Source organism: Babylonia areolata, chromosome 5 (genome assembly GCF_041734735.1).
Source record: "Babylonia areolata isolate BAREFJ2019XMU chromosome 5, ASM4173473v1, whole genome shotgun sequence".
NCBI lineage: Eukaryota > Metazoa > Mollusca > Gastropoda > Neogastropoda > Buccinidae > Babylonia > Babylonia areolata.
Window position 1 is genome coordinate 17,100,100 of NC_134880.1, and position 18,006 is coordinate 17,118,105.

Here is an 18,006-nt window from a genome sequence, read left to right on the forward strand (position 1 = left end):
CATTTTTAAGCATTTTTTGTCTGTCCGTTAGTGTATTCATTTTCCTATCAAAACGGATTTTCCTGCAGGGGTTTGCCAGGGACCTTGGTTTGTCTTATCCGAATGATTTGTCTCTGCGCAAGCTTCAGCACAACATAAATACTTCTATCCTTAATTTTGTGGCTCACATGTGTATACACACAATACCAGTCTATGTAATAACACAGTTCTTCCTGTGTGTGTGTGTGTGTGTGCGTGCGTGTGTGCATAATGCGTGTATGTATGTATGTATGCCCGTGTCTCAGTGGTAAAATTTAGCACACTCATTTTTTTCTGGCAACACCTAAGTCTCTTGACCACAGAATTAAAATCACTTCGCTTCCACACCATTCTAATTATGATGACAATGCACTTCAGGTAAAAACGGTGCAAACAAACTTTAAGTATTTCCACAGTGGGGTTACAGTTACATTTGGCAAAAGAAAAAAAAGAAAAAAAGAAAATAGAGAAAACAAAAAATTACAAAGCGACTTTGACAGGTGTGGCAGCATCTTCCCACTGCTCTAAAAATAGATGCTTGCCCCCCACCCCTAAATGTTGTGTCTTGATTGATATCTGCCGATGGTATATTCACCAAAGTTATTACAGGAAAACAGTGTAGTGACACGTTGCAAAACTTGCTGTGGAGACACACACTGGAATGTCAGCTTAACTAACGCAGCGAGCAAGTGAAAGCTTGCTGTGAAGCCAGCTGAACGCTTGGCTGCATGTGTGAAGTTACCGCTTCGCCCTGTGCTGACACAAGTAGCAAAACGGCTGTTTGAACACTTCCGCTGGCTTCAGTTAGCAAAGCGGCTCAAAATAGGCATGCACTATCCACCTATTTTTAGACCAGTGGCACCTTCGCCATTGGCAGAGTCCTGCTTGGTGTTGCGCTCCTTGGTGGAGGTGGGCAGGACGAGGTGTCGCGACAGTGTCGGGGGGCTGGCCACCTCCCCCAAGTCCAGGAACCCCAGGATGGTCAGTGTCTCCCACATCTCACGGTGGACGTACTGGAACTCAAGCTCTCTGAAATAGACGAAAAGAAAAAAAAAGAAGAAAAAAAAAGAAGAATGAAACAAAAAATGCAGAAGGAGTAAGGTGTTTGTAGGGGTAGACGTACTGATTTGATTCTATCAGTTCAGCTATCTATCCATGTACCTATCTATCTATCTCTGTCTATATGCATGTATGTATGTATATGTATGTATGTATAGATGGATGGATGGATGGATGGATGTATGCATACATGTATGTGTATAAGATACATATATATATATATATGTGTGTGTGTGTGTGTGTGTGTGAGTGTGCGTGCGTGCGTGCGTGTCATTCTAATCCCGGTACAAGTTAATTTGTACCATGATTACTTTCCCTGTGGATCAGGTGCAAGTATTTTTATACCAACACACCATCCTAATTTCGGTTATTCTTGTTTGGTACAGCTGGGGTTCTGAACTGAACCATTCATGGATTCTGGATGCATGAGAAATTGAATCAACAATTCCCCATTGATTTTCGCGGTTCTACTGAACCCCCCCCCCCCTTTTTTAGGTGGTGGTCTCATCTTGTGCTGGTCGAGGGGAGTTGTAGCAGGCACATCGCTGTAGAGTATAACAGGATATACACTTAATTATGTATGCATGTATATATATCCATATATACATTCCTATTTAGAGAATAGGTGCTATACAAAATCATACTCAAATTCGAATTAAGTTCAAATTCATAATACAAATTCACATGATCATTATTTCTTTATTCTATATGCAGGGCCTATTCTAGAATATCTGGACAAGTAAACTGGACCATAGAGAAGGTTAATGCAGTTAGTTACCCGCTAGGCTTTCTACAAGGACCCCTGTTTATCAGTAATGGAAAAAAAAAGCAAGCGCCCACCCTCCCCACCCCCTATCAAAACAAACAAACAAACAAAAAGCAAACCCAAACCCTAACTTCCTATGGAACACATGATAGTCAACAATAACAATTTCATGGAAGCACCATGAAAACAGAGAGAGAGAGAGTGAGAGACAAGACAAGACAAGGCAAGACAAGACAAGACAAGACAAGACAAGGCAAGACAAGACAATGGTTTATTTGTTAGGCCTCCGGCCCATAACAAAAAAGTGGGCCACTAACAAAAATATTACATAATGAATCAGATAGTGTGAACAATTATATCAATGCCCATGTCACTCTTACAAGCTCTCTCTCTCTCTCTTACACACACACAATCTCTCTCTCTCCCTCCTCTCCCCTCCCTCAAACACATGCACGTGCGCATATGCACTCCCACATACATACTCGCGCGCTTAACACATAGGTCCAGCAACACACATCTGGACTAAGTAAAATGCAAAAATTGAAGCTGACAAGCTGACAAAACTTACAAAAATTGATTGCAAACTGCAAGAATTGAAGAAGAAGAAAAAAAAAAGGAAATAAAACAGAGAGTGAGAGAGAGAGAGAGAGAGAGAGAGAGAGAGAGAGAAAGTGGAATTTAAAAAAAAAAGAAAAAAAAGAAAAGAAAATCAAGCCACACTCAACAAACTGAAATTCGCAACAACAAAAAAACAAACATCATTTCAGAACCAAACACAAATATCGGCCACAACTCTATACAGACACCTAACAACACACACACAAAACCACTCCACCCCCAGACCACCCTGACCCCTCTTAACCCCCTTCTCACTCCTCCCACCCACACCCTCGAACAAAGCTGGGGACGAACTAACTTGTCATAGGGTTCGGGCCTGGGGTGCAGCTGCACAGGACAGGTGAAGTTGCCGCAGGTGAGCTTTGCGAAGAACGGGGTGTAGATGCTCTCCGCACAGCTGACAAACATGTCGTGAACTGACTGGAAGGACAGGGCGCCATCAGGACTGTGGATGCTGCCCCCCTGCACAGAGGGCACCCCCAGTTTTCAGTCTCAGCCTACCCCTGAAGACGGCGTATGGCTGCCTACATGGTGTGGGGGTAAAAACGGTCACACCCACTCGTGTATATACGAGTGAAGGTGGGAGTTGCAGTCCACAAACGAAGAAGAAGGAGAAGAAGTCTCACCCTCTAGAGGTACACAGAATACAGAACGCTTTATCCCCTCAACGACAGAAATTCATTTGTGGTACAGAAACACATAAACAATGCATGAAAATCGCAGTCATTCAATGTGTATATATCAAAAGACATAAAATGCTTAGATGTCATCCTATGGCAAACCATGCATACAATCAATAGTCACAGTAGACAACAACAACAACAACAGAAACCCTTAAAAGGTAATTCAGAGTAAATCATGCATTTGAACAAATCTGTTTACCCTATGCCACATCTACTAGGTAGATGCCTGACCAACATCATAACCCAATGTGCTTAGTAAGGCCTTGAGTACACATGTATGCACTTGCACACCCACAGAGCTCTCCTGACACATGCGTACACTTACACACTCGCACACTTACACAAGCAAGCACACACACACACACACACACACACATGCTGCCACTGATTTGCTGCAAGAGGGGTGGGAAAAGATCTCTGATGCTCAGTCTACTGTATTTGGAAACGCCCAGAGAGACTCTGTTTCGTTTTGGAGAAATTTGCGCAATGTTGGCTTGGAAATTAATCCAACATTCGTTTGATTTGCAAAGGACTGTGCTCAAATTTTCGTGCTAGACTTCCAGCCGCTCCCTCTCTCTCTCTTTCTTTCTTTGAGGCAACTGATGGTGTGATGACCTTGTGCCTATTTGTTTTTTGGTTTTGGTATTGTTTGACTTTTGCAAGGATTTCCGATTTTCCCAGATGTAGACCGCTTGTTGTTATTGCATTACCAGCAAGCCTGTCAGCTCGCTCATTTCCCTTAACACCTGCATGCCCAGGGCAGTGTGACCATCAAAGTTTTTTTAATCTGAAAGTTGCAAATTGCCTGCCTCTGGGCTTCCCATTCCACTTTCAATTTTTTGTTTGAGGTTCACTGAGTCTATTAGAATCATGGCATGTTGGTTTCCAGGTGTATGGACAGATGATAGCCACTGGAGAGTATGTGTCACATTTTCAACTTCCATCGTTAGGCTGGAGGTTAACCTTCTGGCCATTCCTGACAATGTCTTCCTAGAATGGGTGAAATGGCTGATGTTGAAAAGATGACTGAAGTTTTCAGGGTTTTCCTCCCTTTTTGTTTCTTTCAGGTCTTGTAGCTGGCATACAGGCCGGATTGCTCGTAAAAATATGTGGGACATCCTACGTAGCAGCATCACATTCCTGCTAAAAAGTAACACAGCAAATTACTCACCAATCCCAATTCTTCCATTCATGACATCATCATTATCATGCACCTGGTTATTGATGTCAATCAGTTTTTGATAGAGAGAACAGTAGAATGCGTCTAACTCACCTGGTTATTCATACCCTCCTGGTTACTGATGTCAATCAGTTTCTGATAGAACAGAGGCAGGTGTCCAACCCACCTGGTTACTGATGTCAATCAGTTTCTGATAGAACAGTGGAAGGTGTCCAACCCACGTGGTTATTGTCAATCAGTCTCTGATAGAACAGTGAAAGGTGTCTATAACCCACCTGGTTATTGTCAATCAGTTTCTGATAGAAAAGAGGAAGGTGTCCAACCCACCTGGTTACTGATGTCAATCAGTTTCTGATAGAACAGAGGAAGGTGTCCAACCCACCTGGTTACTGATGTCAATCAGTTTCTGATAGAACAGAGAAAGGTGTCCAACCCACCTGGTTACTGATGTCAATCAGTCTCTGATAGAACAGAGGAAGGTGTCCAACCCACCTGGTTATTGTCAATAAGTCTCTGACAGAACAGTGAAAGGTGTCTATAACCCACCTGGTTATTGTCAATCAGTCTCTGATAGAACAGTGGAAGATGTCCAACCCACCTGGTTATTGTCAATCAGTTTCTGATAGAACAGGGGAAGGTGTCCAACCCACCTGATTACTGATGTCAATCAGTCTCTGATAGAACAGTGGAAGATGTCCAACCCACCTGGTTATTCACACCTACCTGGTTATTGATGTCGATCAGTTTCTGATAGAGGGGCAGTGTGGCCTTGAGGTCAGGGTCGCCCGGGTTGGCCACGCACACGATGTGCAGTTTGGCCGGGAAGGGGAAGGGGAGGGGGAACTTGGGGTCGGCCCCGTCACGCTGGCTGTGTGTGTCCAGCGACTGTCGCAGTGAACCCTGGCCAATGCCGCAGTTGCCGTCGGTAACCAGGATCACCTGGTGATACAAACGCTTCAAATGTCATCGTTAACACCAAGATGTTGGAGAGTCATGCTTCGGGGGTGGGGGGGTGGGGGGGGGAATGGAAGTAAAATACTGATGATAAATGATGATTATCATTGAACTATTACTATTAATGATAATGATGATAATAATAATAACGATAATAGAGTGAGCTGTGCTACAGAAAAAAAGAAGTAAATTAATGTTGATAATTATAGCACTATTAATATTAATTGTGATGATGATGATAACGATAATAGAGTGAGTCGTGCTACAGAAAAAAAGGAGAAAAATAATGATGATGATGATGATAATTATGGCACTATTACTATTAATGATAATGATGATGATGATAAAATAACAATAATAGATGATCTCGGTGACGGCGCCTGGTGGGTGAAGGGTGGAGATTTTTCCGATCTCCCAGGTCAACATATGTGCAGACCTGCAAGTGCTTGAACCACCTTCATGTGTGTACACATGCAGAAGATCAAATATGCACATTAAAGATCCTGTAATCCATGTCAGCTTTCAGTGGGTTATGGAAACAAGAACATACCCAGCATGCACACCCCTGAAAACAGACTATGGCTGCCTACATGGTGGGGTAAATAAAAACCGTCATACACGTAAAATGTTACATGTTTGTCTGAGTGTGTATGTGTGCATGCCTGAAACCTGATTAAATGACACAGGAAACAAATGATGAGCGCCCAGTGGCAGCCATCAGTCAGCTCTACCCAGGTAGCCAGCCTGTTGTGCAAATGACCCTGTGTTTGTAAAGCGCTTAGAGCTTGGTCTCGGACTGGGGATAGGCGCTATATCAGTATCCATATCAATCAATCATATCAATCAATCATTATTGACTCTCTTGTATAAACAAAGTGAGTCTATATCATAACCCGGTGTTCCGTTGTCTGTATGTCCGCGATTGTAAACCTGTGAACTAACCAGTTATATGGCCCAAGCAATGCGGTTTATGTTATTTTACAAGTCAGTTCTGTTTTATGTTGTTGCTTTCATTATTATCCTGCTCTTGCCATATGGTGTTAGCAATGCACAAATGTTCATGTGACTACTGTTCATGCCATTTTACATCCTAGACAGGGGTTTGATACACAGATTTAATGGGCACAAAATGAACGCTCTCACAAATTCACATTTAAGTAAACTTTTTGGGACCCTCCTCTACATAAAAATTTACAAAGTTAGGATAAATTGGACTAAGTTCGGACCATACTGTATCCTGATCATTGCCACTTTGATATAGAGTTAAAAGGCTCTTCAAACAATCTTGCAGTCATTCCAAACTGCTTTGCTGTTATGTAGTATGAGTCAAATTATCTCCCTTTACTTATTTCCAAATTCTTGTTTGGTGCTCATATTAAGCCTTCTCACAAGAAGATATCTTATTAAACATTGCATACAATGGATTTCAAAAGATGGGGGTAGATGTTAAAAAATCAGCTATGGCACCCTGAGACTGACATAGCCATACAGCATAGCCAACACACTGACTGACACAGCTATACAGCACTGCCAACACACTGACTGACACAGCTATTCAGCACATCCAACACACTGACACAACTATACAGCACTGCCAACACACTGACTGACACAGCTGTACAGTACAGCCACCATACTGACACAGTTATACAGTACTGCCAACACACTGACTGACACAGCTGTACAGTACAGCCAACACACTGACACAGCTATACAGCACTGCCAACACACTGACTGACACAGCTATACAGCACAGCCAACACACTGACTGACACAGCTATACAGCACTGCCAACACACTGACTGACGCAGCTATACAGCACTGCCAACACACTGACTGACACAGCTGTACAGTACAGCCAACATACTGACACAGTTATACAGTACTGCCAACACACTAACACAGCTATACAACACTGCCAACACACTGACACAGCTATACAGCACAGCCAACACACTGACTGACACAGCTATACAGTACAGCCAACACACTGACACAGCTATACAGCACTGCCAACACACTGACTGACACAGCTATACAGCACAGCCAACACACTGACTGACACAGCTATGGTGTGTGTCCATCGAGATCGATGATGACCATCGTTGTCATCCAGCTGGGGGATGGGGGAAGGGTGGTGGTGGGGTGGGGGGGAGGATGCAAATGAATCTATCTGTGAATGCGCAGATGGCTGAATAGTCCAATCTGCGCACGAAATGTTCGCTGACAGTTTGGGCAGACAAAGACAGGCATACCATTGTCAGGGAGCTTGTTTGCCCGTGACTTTCTGGCCTGCCTCTTCTGAACAGCTGCAGCAGTCCTGTTGGCCTCGCACAACTTGGCGCCTTTGTGCACAGCAGCACGCCATTTGTCACGGTCCACTGCAGATTCCTCCCAGGAGTCAGGGTTGATATAAAACGCTTTCAGAGAGACTTTCAGAGTATCTCTGAAGCGCTTCTTCTGACCTCCGTGTGATCTCTTCCCTTGTTGCAGCTCGCCATAGAAGAGCCTTTTGGGCAGCCGATGGTCTGGCATGCGCGCCACGTGTCCAGCCCAGCGAAGCTGGGACTGCATCAGGATGGTGAAGATGCTGGGAAGGGTGGCTTTTGCGAGCACCTCTGTGTCTGGGGTCTTGTCTTGCCACTTGATGTTCAGTAGCTTCCTGAGGCATGTTGTGTGGAAGTGGTTCAGCTTCTTGGCATGTCGTTGGTACACTGTCCAAGTTTCGCAGGCGTACAGTAGTGTGGGGAGAACTACTGCTCTGTAGACCTTTAGCTTGGTCTCAAGACTAATGCCTCTTCTGTTCCAGACATTTGCACTGAGTCTACCAAAAGTTGCGCTTGCTCTTGCAATCCTGACGTTCACTTCATCGTCGATGGTCGCATTTCGTGACAGTGTGCTGCCAAGGTATGTGAACCGCTCCACCGCACTGAGTCTCTGACCGTTGACTGTGATGTTCGGCTCAACGTAGGGTTTCCCTGGGGCTGGCTGATGGAGAACTTCAGTTTTCCTCGTGCTGATGGTAAGGCCGAAGTTCCTGCTGGCAGTGGCAAACTTGTCAACGCTGAGTTGCATGTCAGCTTCAGATCCAGCGTTGAGGGCACAATCATCAGCAAACAAAAAGTCTCTGATGATGTCTGTCATGACCTTCGTTTTTGCTTGAAGCCTTCTGAGGTTAAACAACTTACCATCTGTTCGGTACTTTAGGCCAATTCCAACATCGCCATCTCTGAAGGCATCAGTAAGCATTGCAGAGAACATGAGGCTGAACAGCGTTGGAGCCAGGACGCAGCCTTGCTTGACACCATTTGTGACAGCAAAAGGAGCAGATGTTTCGCCTTTGTCCTGGACTCGAGCCTGCATGCCTTCATGGAATTGGCTGACCAAGGAAATAAATTTCCGAGGGCATCCGTACTTGGCCATGATCTTCCACAGTCCCTCTCTACTCACGGTGTCGAAGGCCTTAGTGAGGTCGACATAGGTGGAGAACAGATCAGCATTTTGCTCCTGACATTTCTCTTGCAGCTGCCTTGCAGCAAACACCATGTCGGTGGTTCCGCGCTCTTTCCGGAATCCACATTGGCTCTCAGGCAAATGACCTTGGTCAAGGTGTGCTGTGAGGCGGTTTAGTAGGATCCTGGCAAGTATCTTGCCTGCGATGGAGAGCAAGGAAATGCCCCGATGGTTATCACAGACTTGCCGGTTCCCCTTTCGCTTGTACAAGTGAATGATAGATGCATCTTTGAAATCCTGGGGGATTGTCTCTTCTTTCCACATGAGTGAGTACAGCTGATGGAGCTTCTCAGTCAGCACAGTGCCTCCATCCTTGTAGACCTCTGCTGGTATGGAGTCTGAGCCAGGTGCTTTGCCACTGGATAGCAGACGAATTGCTTTCTGGGTCTCAAGAGGTGTTGGCGGATCGTCCAGTGCTTCGTTGATGGGGACTTGTGGGAGACGGTCTATGGCTTCATCATTTATGGAGGAAGGGCGATTTAAGACACTGTTGAAGTGCTCAGCCCAGCGTTCGAGAATTTTCTCCTTCTCGGTGATCAAGGTATTCCCATCTGCACTGAGGAGGGGGGATGATCCTGAGGATGTGGGGCCGTAGACTTCTTTTAAGGCATCATAGAACCTCTTCATATCGTGCCTGTCAGCATATCCCTGGATCTCATCAGCTTTGTCACTCAGCCACTTATCCTGCATCTGGCGGAAAGGTCATTTTGGATGACTGATGACTTGCGCGATGAGTTTGTTTAAAGTGAAGAGGAGTTGCGCAACGTCAACCTCACTCTCTCGTCCGGGTCCACCAATTTCCAGTGGCAAGACTAAGTCGAGACGACTGGAGGATGAGCACGGATGCAGTGGATGACCAAGATATCCTTTCGGTGTCTCATCTTGCTCTCTGCACTCCACAGTGCGTTGCTGTAACCGCCTTCCTCTCCGTTGAACCGATAGGTTTCTTCCGCAGATTCTGCCGGATCCAGACTTCGCATGCATGGGTAGACACACCCCGGGGGCCAACTGCGTGTGGCATGCACACAGCACAGTGGAGCTAGATGGCCGTCGGTGGCTCTCCTGAGCCAACGCCCTTTTATGGATCTCCATAAGGGTGTCTAGCCACCCGCCTCACCAGTCCCGGAAGGGAGCGGTGGGAGTGCCGGTTTAGTCGCCGGCAACCCGACCCTGAACAGGTTGTACTGGATTACAGGTTACCAGTAGCAGATCTAATGACCTGACCTGACCTGACACAGCTATACAGCACTGCCAACACACTGACTGACACAGCTATACAGCACTGCCAACACACTGACTGACGCAGCTATACAGCACTGCCAACACACTGACTGACACAGGTATAAGGCACTGCCAACACACTAACTGACACAGCCATACAGCACAGCCAACACACTGACACAGCTATACAGCACTGCCAACACAATGACTGATACAGCTATACAGCACAGCCAACACACTGACTGACATAGCTATACAGCACAGCCAACACACTGGCTGAAACAGCTATACAGCACTGCCAACACACTGACTGACACAGCTATACAGCACTGCCAACACACTGACTGACGCAGCTATACAGCACTGCCAACACACTGACATACACAGCTATACAGCACTGCCAACACACTGACTGACACAGCTGTACAGTACAGCCAACATACTGACACAGTTATACAGTACTGCCAACACACTGACTAACACAGCTATACAACACTGCCAACACACTGACACAGCTATACAGCACAGCCAACACACTGACTGACACAGCTATACAGTACAGCCAACACACTGACACAGCTATACAGCACTGCCAACACACTGACTGACACAGCTATACAGCACAGCCAACACACTGACTGACACAGCTATACAGCACTGCCAACACACTGACTGACATAGCTATACAGCACAGCCAACACACTGACTGACACAGCTATACAGCACAGCCAACACACTGACTGACACAGCTATACAGCACTGCCAACACACAGACACAGCTATACAGCACAGTCAACACACTGACTGACATAACTATACAGCACTGTCAACACGCTGACTGACCAGCACATGCCACTGCATACGACAGATGTGCACAAACACATAGACCATTAATACTGAGACCATGGCAGAACAACATTCCAAATTCAAACCAAGCCCCATTTACACATATATACATACAAGCAAAATATTGTATGAAACTAATCCTATGCATCATTCAAAGCTAAGGCATGTTCACTGTGCAGACATTTATATCTATCATATTTTTTATTTGATTTCTGATCTTAATCTTTCATCGGGTAAATCATGTTGACACTGATCAAAGCTATGTCATTTCACCTCTTCATTATACATTTCTAAACTCTAACTGTTGATATGCGATCACTTGCTGATTAAATTAAAAACCTCACTGTTGAGATGAAAAAAAATCGGACGTCGAAATTATTTTAAAAAGATTAGATTGTTGACACATCACGACATAACCCCACGTCCTTCTTCTTTGTTCATGGGCTGCAACTCCCATGTTCACTCATATGTACACGAGTGGGTATTTACATGTATGACCGTTTTTACCCTGCCATGGAGGCAACCATACTCTGTTTTCAGGGGCGTGCATGCTGGGTATGTTCTTTTCTCCATAACCCACCGAACGCTGACATGGATTACAGGATCTTTAACATGCGTATTTGATCTTCTGCTTGCGTATACACACGAAGGGAGGTTCAGACACTAGCAGGTCTGCACACGTGTTGACCAGGAAGATCGGAAAAATCTCACCCTTTAGTTTACCCACCAGGCGCTGTTACCGAGATTTGAGCTCGGGACCCTCCGATTGAAAGTCCAACACTTTAACCACTCGGCTATTGCGCCCGTCAACCCCATGTCCAAATCACTTCATGGCTGGCTTCAGGCTATGTTTGCTGCACCGTCTTCTTCTCCTTGACTACTGAAAACGAAACAACTAAAGACTTTCTGTGAATGGCCACTCTTTGTCCCTGGCCTGTGTGTGGACCATGTAAGCCCTTTTTATCCAACATCCAGTTTATCACAACATTAACCCTCACCCCTCACCACCCTGTTCAACCTTCTATCACATTACCATTAATTAATTTATCATTATGCAGCATTTAGTGCTGGATACTGTGTCACAGAAAACTTAAGAATTATCATTATCATTATTATGATGATGGTGGTGGTGAGGATGATTATTACAATCATTATGATGATGATCATCATCATCATCATTATCATAATTATCATTATTAGTAGCGTACTTCCAGTCTTGGACTGGCCAGCCACTCGTGCTCCAGTCCCTGACACACAGACTGTGTCATCTTCTGACTACGATGGATAATCAAGAAGATAAATCATCATTAGGCAGAAGCAACACTGGATAGGGTGCCACAGGAAAGTAATAATGCTACTACTACTAACAGTCTATATATAATGCTGAATCATGTGCACAGACAAATCAAAGCGCTTTCACACCAGTCATTGACACGCATGCAAAACTCTAAAACAGGACAAACTGAAGACCAGGAAGAGGCAGGGGAGGAAGACTATCTTGGGAAGAGGTGGGTTTTAAGGCCAGACTTGAAAGAGCTGAGTGCAGAGACCTGATGAGGCGAAAGAGGAAGTTCATTCCATATGCAGGGTCCAGAGACAAGAGAAAGAATGGTGGCCAACAGTGGAGTGTCTGAATCTGGGTTTGCTTAAACAAGAGTGGATCCAAAAACCATCGTAGAGAGCGAGGTGGAGGGTATCAGTTTCAGTTTCAGTAGCTCAAGGAGGCGTCACTGCGTTCGGACAAATCCATATACGCTACACCACATCTGCCAAGCAGATGCCTGACCAGCAGCGTAACCCAACGCGCTTAATGAGGCCTTGAGAAAGGTTGCTAACAGCACCCGGTGTTCCCAGGTGGTCACCCATCCAAGTACTAACCAGGCCCGACGTTGCTTAACTTCGGTGATCGGACGAGAACCGGTGTTTTCAACGTGGTATGGCCGTTGGCAGGGGGGTGTAGCAGTGATATGGATACTTATATAGCGCCTATCCTCAGTGGCAGACCAAATACTAAGCACTTTACAATCTTGGGGTCATTTGCACAACAGGCTGCTTACCTGGGTAGAGCCGACTGACGGCTGCCATGGGGCGCTTATCATTCGTTTCCTGTGTCATTCAATCAGTTTTCAGGCAAGCACACATACACACTCAGACAGACATGTAACATTTTACATGTATGACAGTTTTGTTTATCTACCCCACCATGAAGGCAGTCATACTGTGTTTAGGGGGTGTGTATGCTGGGTAGGTTCTCATTTCCATAACCCATCGAATGCTGACATAGATTACAGGATCTTTAATGTATGTATCTGATCTTCTATGTGCATATACACACAATGGGGGTTCAGGAACCAGGAGGTCTGTACATGTGTTGACCTGGGAGAGCGGGGAAAAATCTCCACCCTTTACCCACCAGGTGCTGTGACGTCAGTTCGAACCCGAGAGGGACCCTCAGATTGAAAGTGCAACGCTTTAACCACTGGGCTGTAGCGCCAGTTATGAGGGGCAGTGAGCACCTGGCAGGGCACGCCGTAGTTCCACTCCTCCTGCACCACGGTGGTGACGCCAGCCAAGGCCGTCTCCATGCACGTCTTGTTGTACAGCTCCACTTTGGTCAGCGCCGTCTTCAGTGCCTCGTAGTCACGCGTGAATGCCACCGTGCGCTCCCACAGGTAGGAAAACGACACCTGCCCACACAAGTCACCGGCGATTAAATCAAACCAAATAAACCAAATTCACCTGCCGACACAAGTCACCGGTGATCAAATCAAATCAAACCCCCCACCCCCTCCACACCCCCCAAAAACCCCACAAACTTTTATCAATCCACATGGGAATTTATTTGTGCAAATCACATGGTTCATTATGAACAGAGTTATGATCATGTACAGCAGTACACACACACACACACACACACCCCACCCCCCTCCTCCCACAAAAGTTAAGATATTAACTTTCCTTTTTCTCCTTTTAGGGTGTGGAGGCCTTATTTTCAGTTTCATGGTATGAAACTAATGTGTGCAGATTGATCCATACTACATCTACTCTGTTGTAAGACAACAACAACAAACACACACACACACACACACACACACACACACACACACACAAAGGGGGTTCAAGCACTAGCAGGTCTGCACACATGTTGACCAGAGAGATTGGAAAAATCTCAGCCCTTTAGTTTACCCACCAGGCGCCGTTACCAAGATTCGAGCCCAAATATACCAAAAGAAACAAAAGAAAAGACTTCAAAAACAAAAAGAAGCAAATGCCTGATCAAAACATTAACCAAGTGTGCAGGTCAGGTCTAGGGAGCCTACCCTAGGTTTGTGTGAGACATTAAAAATTAACATAAAAATGAAACAGAATAAGAAAAAGAAAAAAAAATGGAACAGATTCACCAATCATTCCAGGAAATTCAAATCCTTCACCTCTTTCTTTTTTTCGTTTTTCTTTTTTTTCTTTCTCTCTCTCAGCGTCTTGGTTTCAGCTTCAGTTTCAAGGCGTCAAAGCAAGCGCACTTATCCATACATTACACGCTACACCACTTTTGCTGTAAAAAACACAACAACAAAAAATTATTTAAAAAAAAAGATTTCATAAAAAACAGGAGCAGATCTATGACCTTTGCATAAAACCCAGTGCGCTGATGAGGCTTTGAGAGCCTGTCCTGGGTTTGTAGAAAATATTAACATAAAAAAATCAAATCAAATAGGACAAAAGGGAACAGATCCACCACCGATTCCAGGAAACTGAAACCCTGTCACCCCTTTTCTTTGCGGTGTCTAGGCTTCAGTTTCAGTTTCAAGGAGTCAAAGCATGTGCACAAATCCATACATAATTATATGCTACATCACATCTGCTGTAAAATAAAAATCATATTACAAAACAAGAGAATTAAAGAAATAAAGGAAGCAGAAGCCTAACTGTGGCAAAAACCCCTAGTGCTGGTCAGCCCTTCAAACCATACCCAAGGTTTGTGTGAAATGCTACCATAAAAAGAAATTAGCCAAAATAATAAGTAGATCTACACATCAAAATAAAGTGAAATGAAAGATACGACGAAGACAAATGAAAACGAACAAAAATGGGCCATACTCAGTAAACCTGTGCACACCCAAATGTGCACATGCACACAAGCGTGCAAATGCATACACACACACACACACAGAGATACGTATGCAGAAAGCACATACAACGAGGGTAAGGGGGATACAATGACTATGTATGTTTGCAAATTTTTACATACTGATTCACAAGAATGACAAACAAAACAACAAGCTTAAAAAAACAACAACACAAAGCACACATACAAACAAAACAAATCAAACTTCAGCATACTAACAATGTATGTTTCAGATATACTGTAAGGACAGGCTACACACTGTTCCCAATTTTAATGAATTTTCTTAAATTATGTTGCTATTTCTTATAAGCACAAAATGTATTCCATAATTCATAAAAAAAATCCAACCAACTACTGCTAGCATAAACTTCTTCTGTGCCTGTGGGCAGCCATAGCCTGTTTTGGGGGCAGTGCATGCTGGTGTATGTGTATGTGTGTGTGTGAGAGAGTGTGTTTGTGTATGTCACTATGTCAGTATGTGCAAGCATGTCTGTGTATACAAATTTATTCAAATAATGTGTTGAAACTTGAATTGTCATGAATATGACAAGGATCATCAACTTCTACCACTGATTAACACTCTCTGTACAAATATCATATGTATAATAATATATATTCAAAACGTTATAATAGACAGAAAACATGAACATTTCAACAGTCACCAGAGATGTGAACTCCAGCTTTGCGTTGACGCTGATGAAATCCAGGAGGGCATTGATGCCGTGCACTGCCAGGTGGCGCCGCTGGTACAGCTCTGGAGTGTCCGGCATCTGGACGGGTCGAGCCATAGACAGAGAGACGTCCAGAGCTATGATTGTCGGCATTCTGATGTCTGCAGCACAGAAAGATATATGCACTGTCAACTTACTTAATGTTATAATACTAAAATGGTGGGGGAAATGAAAATTATTGAGATAAGTGAAGATAAAGACAAGATACACAGATAAGAATAACTTTATTATCGCATGAAGAGAAATTGCATCACGTCTGACAAACAAAATTAGACAATCAGCTAACACACACACACACACACACACACACACACACACACACACACACACACACACACAGAATCAGAGACAGAAAACATGGAACATGACTTGATTTTTTACAGGAGCAATAAAAAAGAAGTTTTAATATTAAATCATTTGGCAAAGTGCTTGTGATGTTTTCAATAAAAAGCTACACAGAACATAAACATACAGGCATCAAATGAAATATACAATGAACAAGTGTCCACACACACACACACACACACACACACACACACACACACACACACACATTCAAGTAAAATATACACATGACCATCAGTAGTTCAAGAAGTACATTAGTGAACAAGATGGTATGCAAAATGGAAGAGGTGTTTTTGAGACTTTAACAACTGCAATGGGGAATCTGCACCACAGAGTGAGAAGGGCAGTTTGCTCCATACTATTTCTACTACTACTACTACTATTTCACTACTGGGCCAGGATTTGATAATATATACAGCCACATATATGCATACTACCATGTATTCTATTTCTATGTTAATGTTTTACAGAAACCTTGAGGAGGTGCTCAAAGCCTGATCAGCTTGTTGTGCCTAGATGTGAAGATGAGGCATCTGCTCTTAAAAAAAAATAGCAATGAAATAAAATATAAATAAATACATACATAAATAAATAAATGAATAAACACAGTAGATATAGTGTAGCATTTAAGGATAAGTCCACATGCTTTTTTACACCGTAAACTGAAATAATCGAACTGATAATAAAAAAGGTGAAAAAACCCCAACACATTCATCCACATTTCTTTGAAACATATCATTGATATACATGTATTATACAACGACAACAATATAATAATAATGATATTGATGATGATGTTAATAATAATGTTATACTAACAACAACAGCAATAATCATAATCATAATAATTTTTTAAAATTTTAATTACAGATTGGTGCTCACACCTTTCACTGTTTTAGGTAGAGAGCTTGTGGTGCTAACAATAAAAAGTTATACAAACACATCTACATACACTCAGCCAGCAAAAGTCTGAGAAGCAAATAAGTCAGTAAGATTGTATGCAGAACAGAAGAGGTGTGTTTAGAGTGACTTGTAAAACTGCACTGGGGAATCCACATGACAGACTAAGGGCAGTCTGTTCCATACTGCTGGACCAATATTGAATAAATATACACTAATACAGCCACATAATGACATATGCTTCTCCTTTTCTTCTTCTTTGTTCGTGGGCTTTCACTTGTAAGTACACAAGTGGGCTTTTACGTGTATTTTACCCTGCCATGTAGGTATCCATACTCCGTTTTCGGGGGATAATAAATACTGTGCATGATCTTGATTACTTCAATGAGATCACCTCTTATTCGCCTCAATTATAGACTGGGCTAATAACCATAACTAAGGTCTCCAGTACCAGTAAATCTGCGTTGAACGCATTCAATCATATTTATGTACTTTTAAAAAAAAAAGTTTTGTTCGTTTATTTTTCAATTAATGCTTATAGCTAAATGCCACATTATTCTGACTTCGTATGTTGATCTCAGTCGTGTATCATTAATCAACGTTGTCAACCATGTTATTCTCTGACTCGACTTTGTCTCAACCGGTGTTCGCTTCCTCTCATACATCCATATACTGCATTGTTTACGTACCGATGGGAAAGTACTGAGTGTGCGTTTGTTCACAAGATTCAGGGTATGGCTGGTAAATCTAAAACGCCTGAAAACAATACTGCAACCAATCCCGCTCTTTCTGTTTCTTCGAGAAATCGAAATCTTCTGAAGACTTTGCAGTTGTCGGACTTTAGCATAACTTCCGCTTTCATTTGTCCACCATTTTAGAAAGGGTCGCGGTCAAAAACTGTACCCCCGTGAATTTAGTAATATAGGATTTTTTTCTTTTCGTTTTTTTCTTTCTTAAAAAGAAAAAAAATTCTTTACTATGTGTGTGTGTGTGTGTGTGTGTGTGTGTGTGTGTGTGTGTGTGTGTGTGTGTGTGTGTGTGTGTGT

At 43.5% G+C, this 18,006-nt stretch overlaps 1 protein-coding gene and 1 non-coding gene across 5 annotated transcripts in view; both read right to left on the reverse strand.

Moving 5' to 3' along the window:
* The window catches only part of LOC143282400 (integrator complex subunit 14-like), a 34,453-nt gene that overhangs the window by 13,921 nt on the left and 2,526 nt on the right, over positions 1-18,006 (reverse strand). For 2 of the 4 annotated variants that reach the window (XM_076588026.1, XM_076588027.1), the window contains 5 exons: positions 15,647-15,816; positions 13,375-13,545; positions 5,048-5,263; positions 2,760-2,923; positions 881-1,047 (listed from right to left, as the gene is read on the reverse strand). In XM_076588026.1, coding sequence (XP_076444141.1) covers positions 881-1,047; positions 2,760-2,923; positions 5,048-5,263; positions 13,375-13,545; positions 15,647-15,808 — 880 coding nt within the window. In that variant the 5' untranslated portion in view covers positions 15,809-15,816. Of the gene's footprint in view, positions 1-880; positions 1,048-2,759; positions 2,924-5,047; positions 5,264-13,374; positions 13,546-15,646; positions 15,817-17,649; positions 17,802-18,006 lie in introns of those variants that run through there. The other 2 variants (XM_076588025.1, XM_076588028.1) reach the window with 2 other exon arrangements.
* Positions 12,688-12,806, reverse strand: LOC143282588 (5S ribosomal RNA). Its single transcript, XR_013055280.1, has one exon. It is a non-coding gene; the product is annotated as a 5S ribosomal RNA (ribosomal RNA).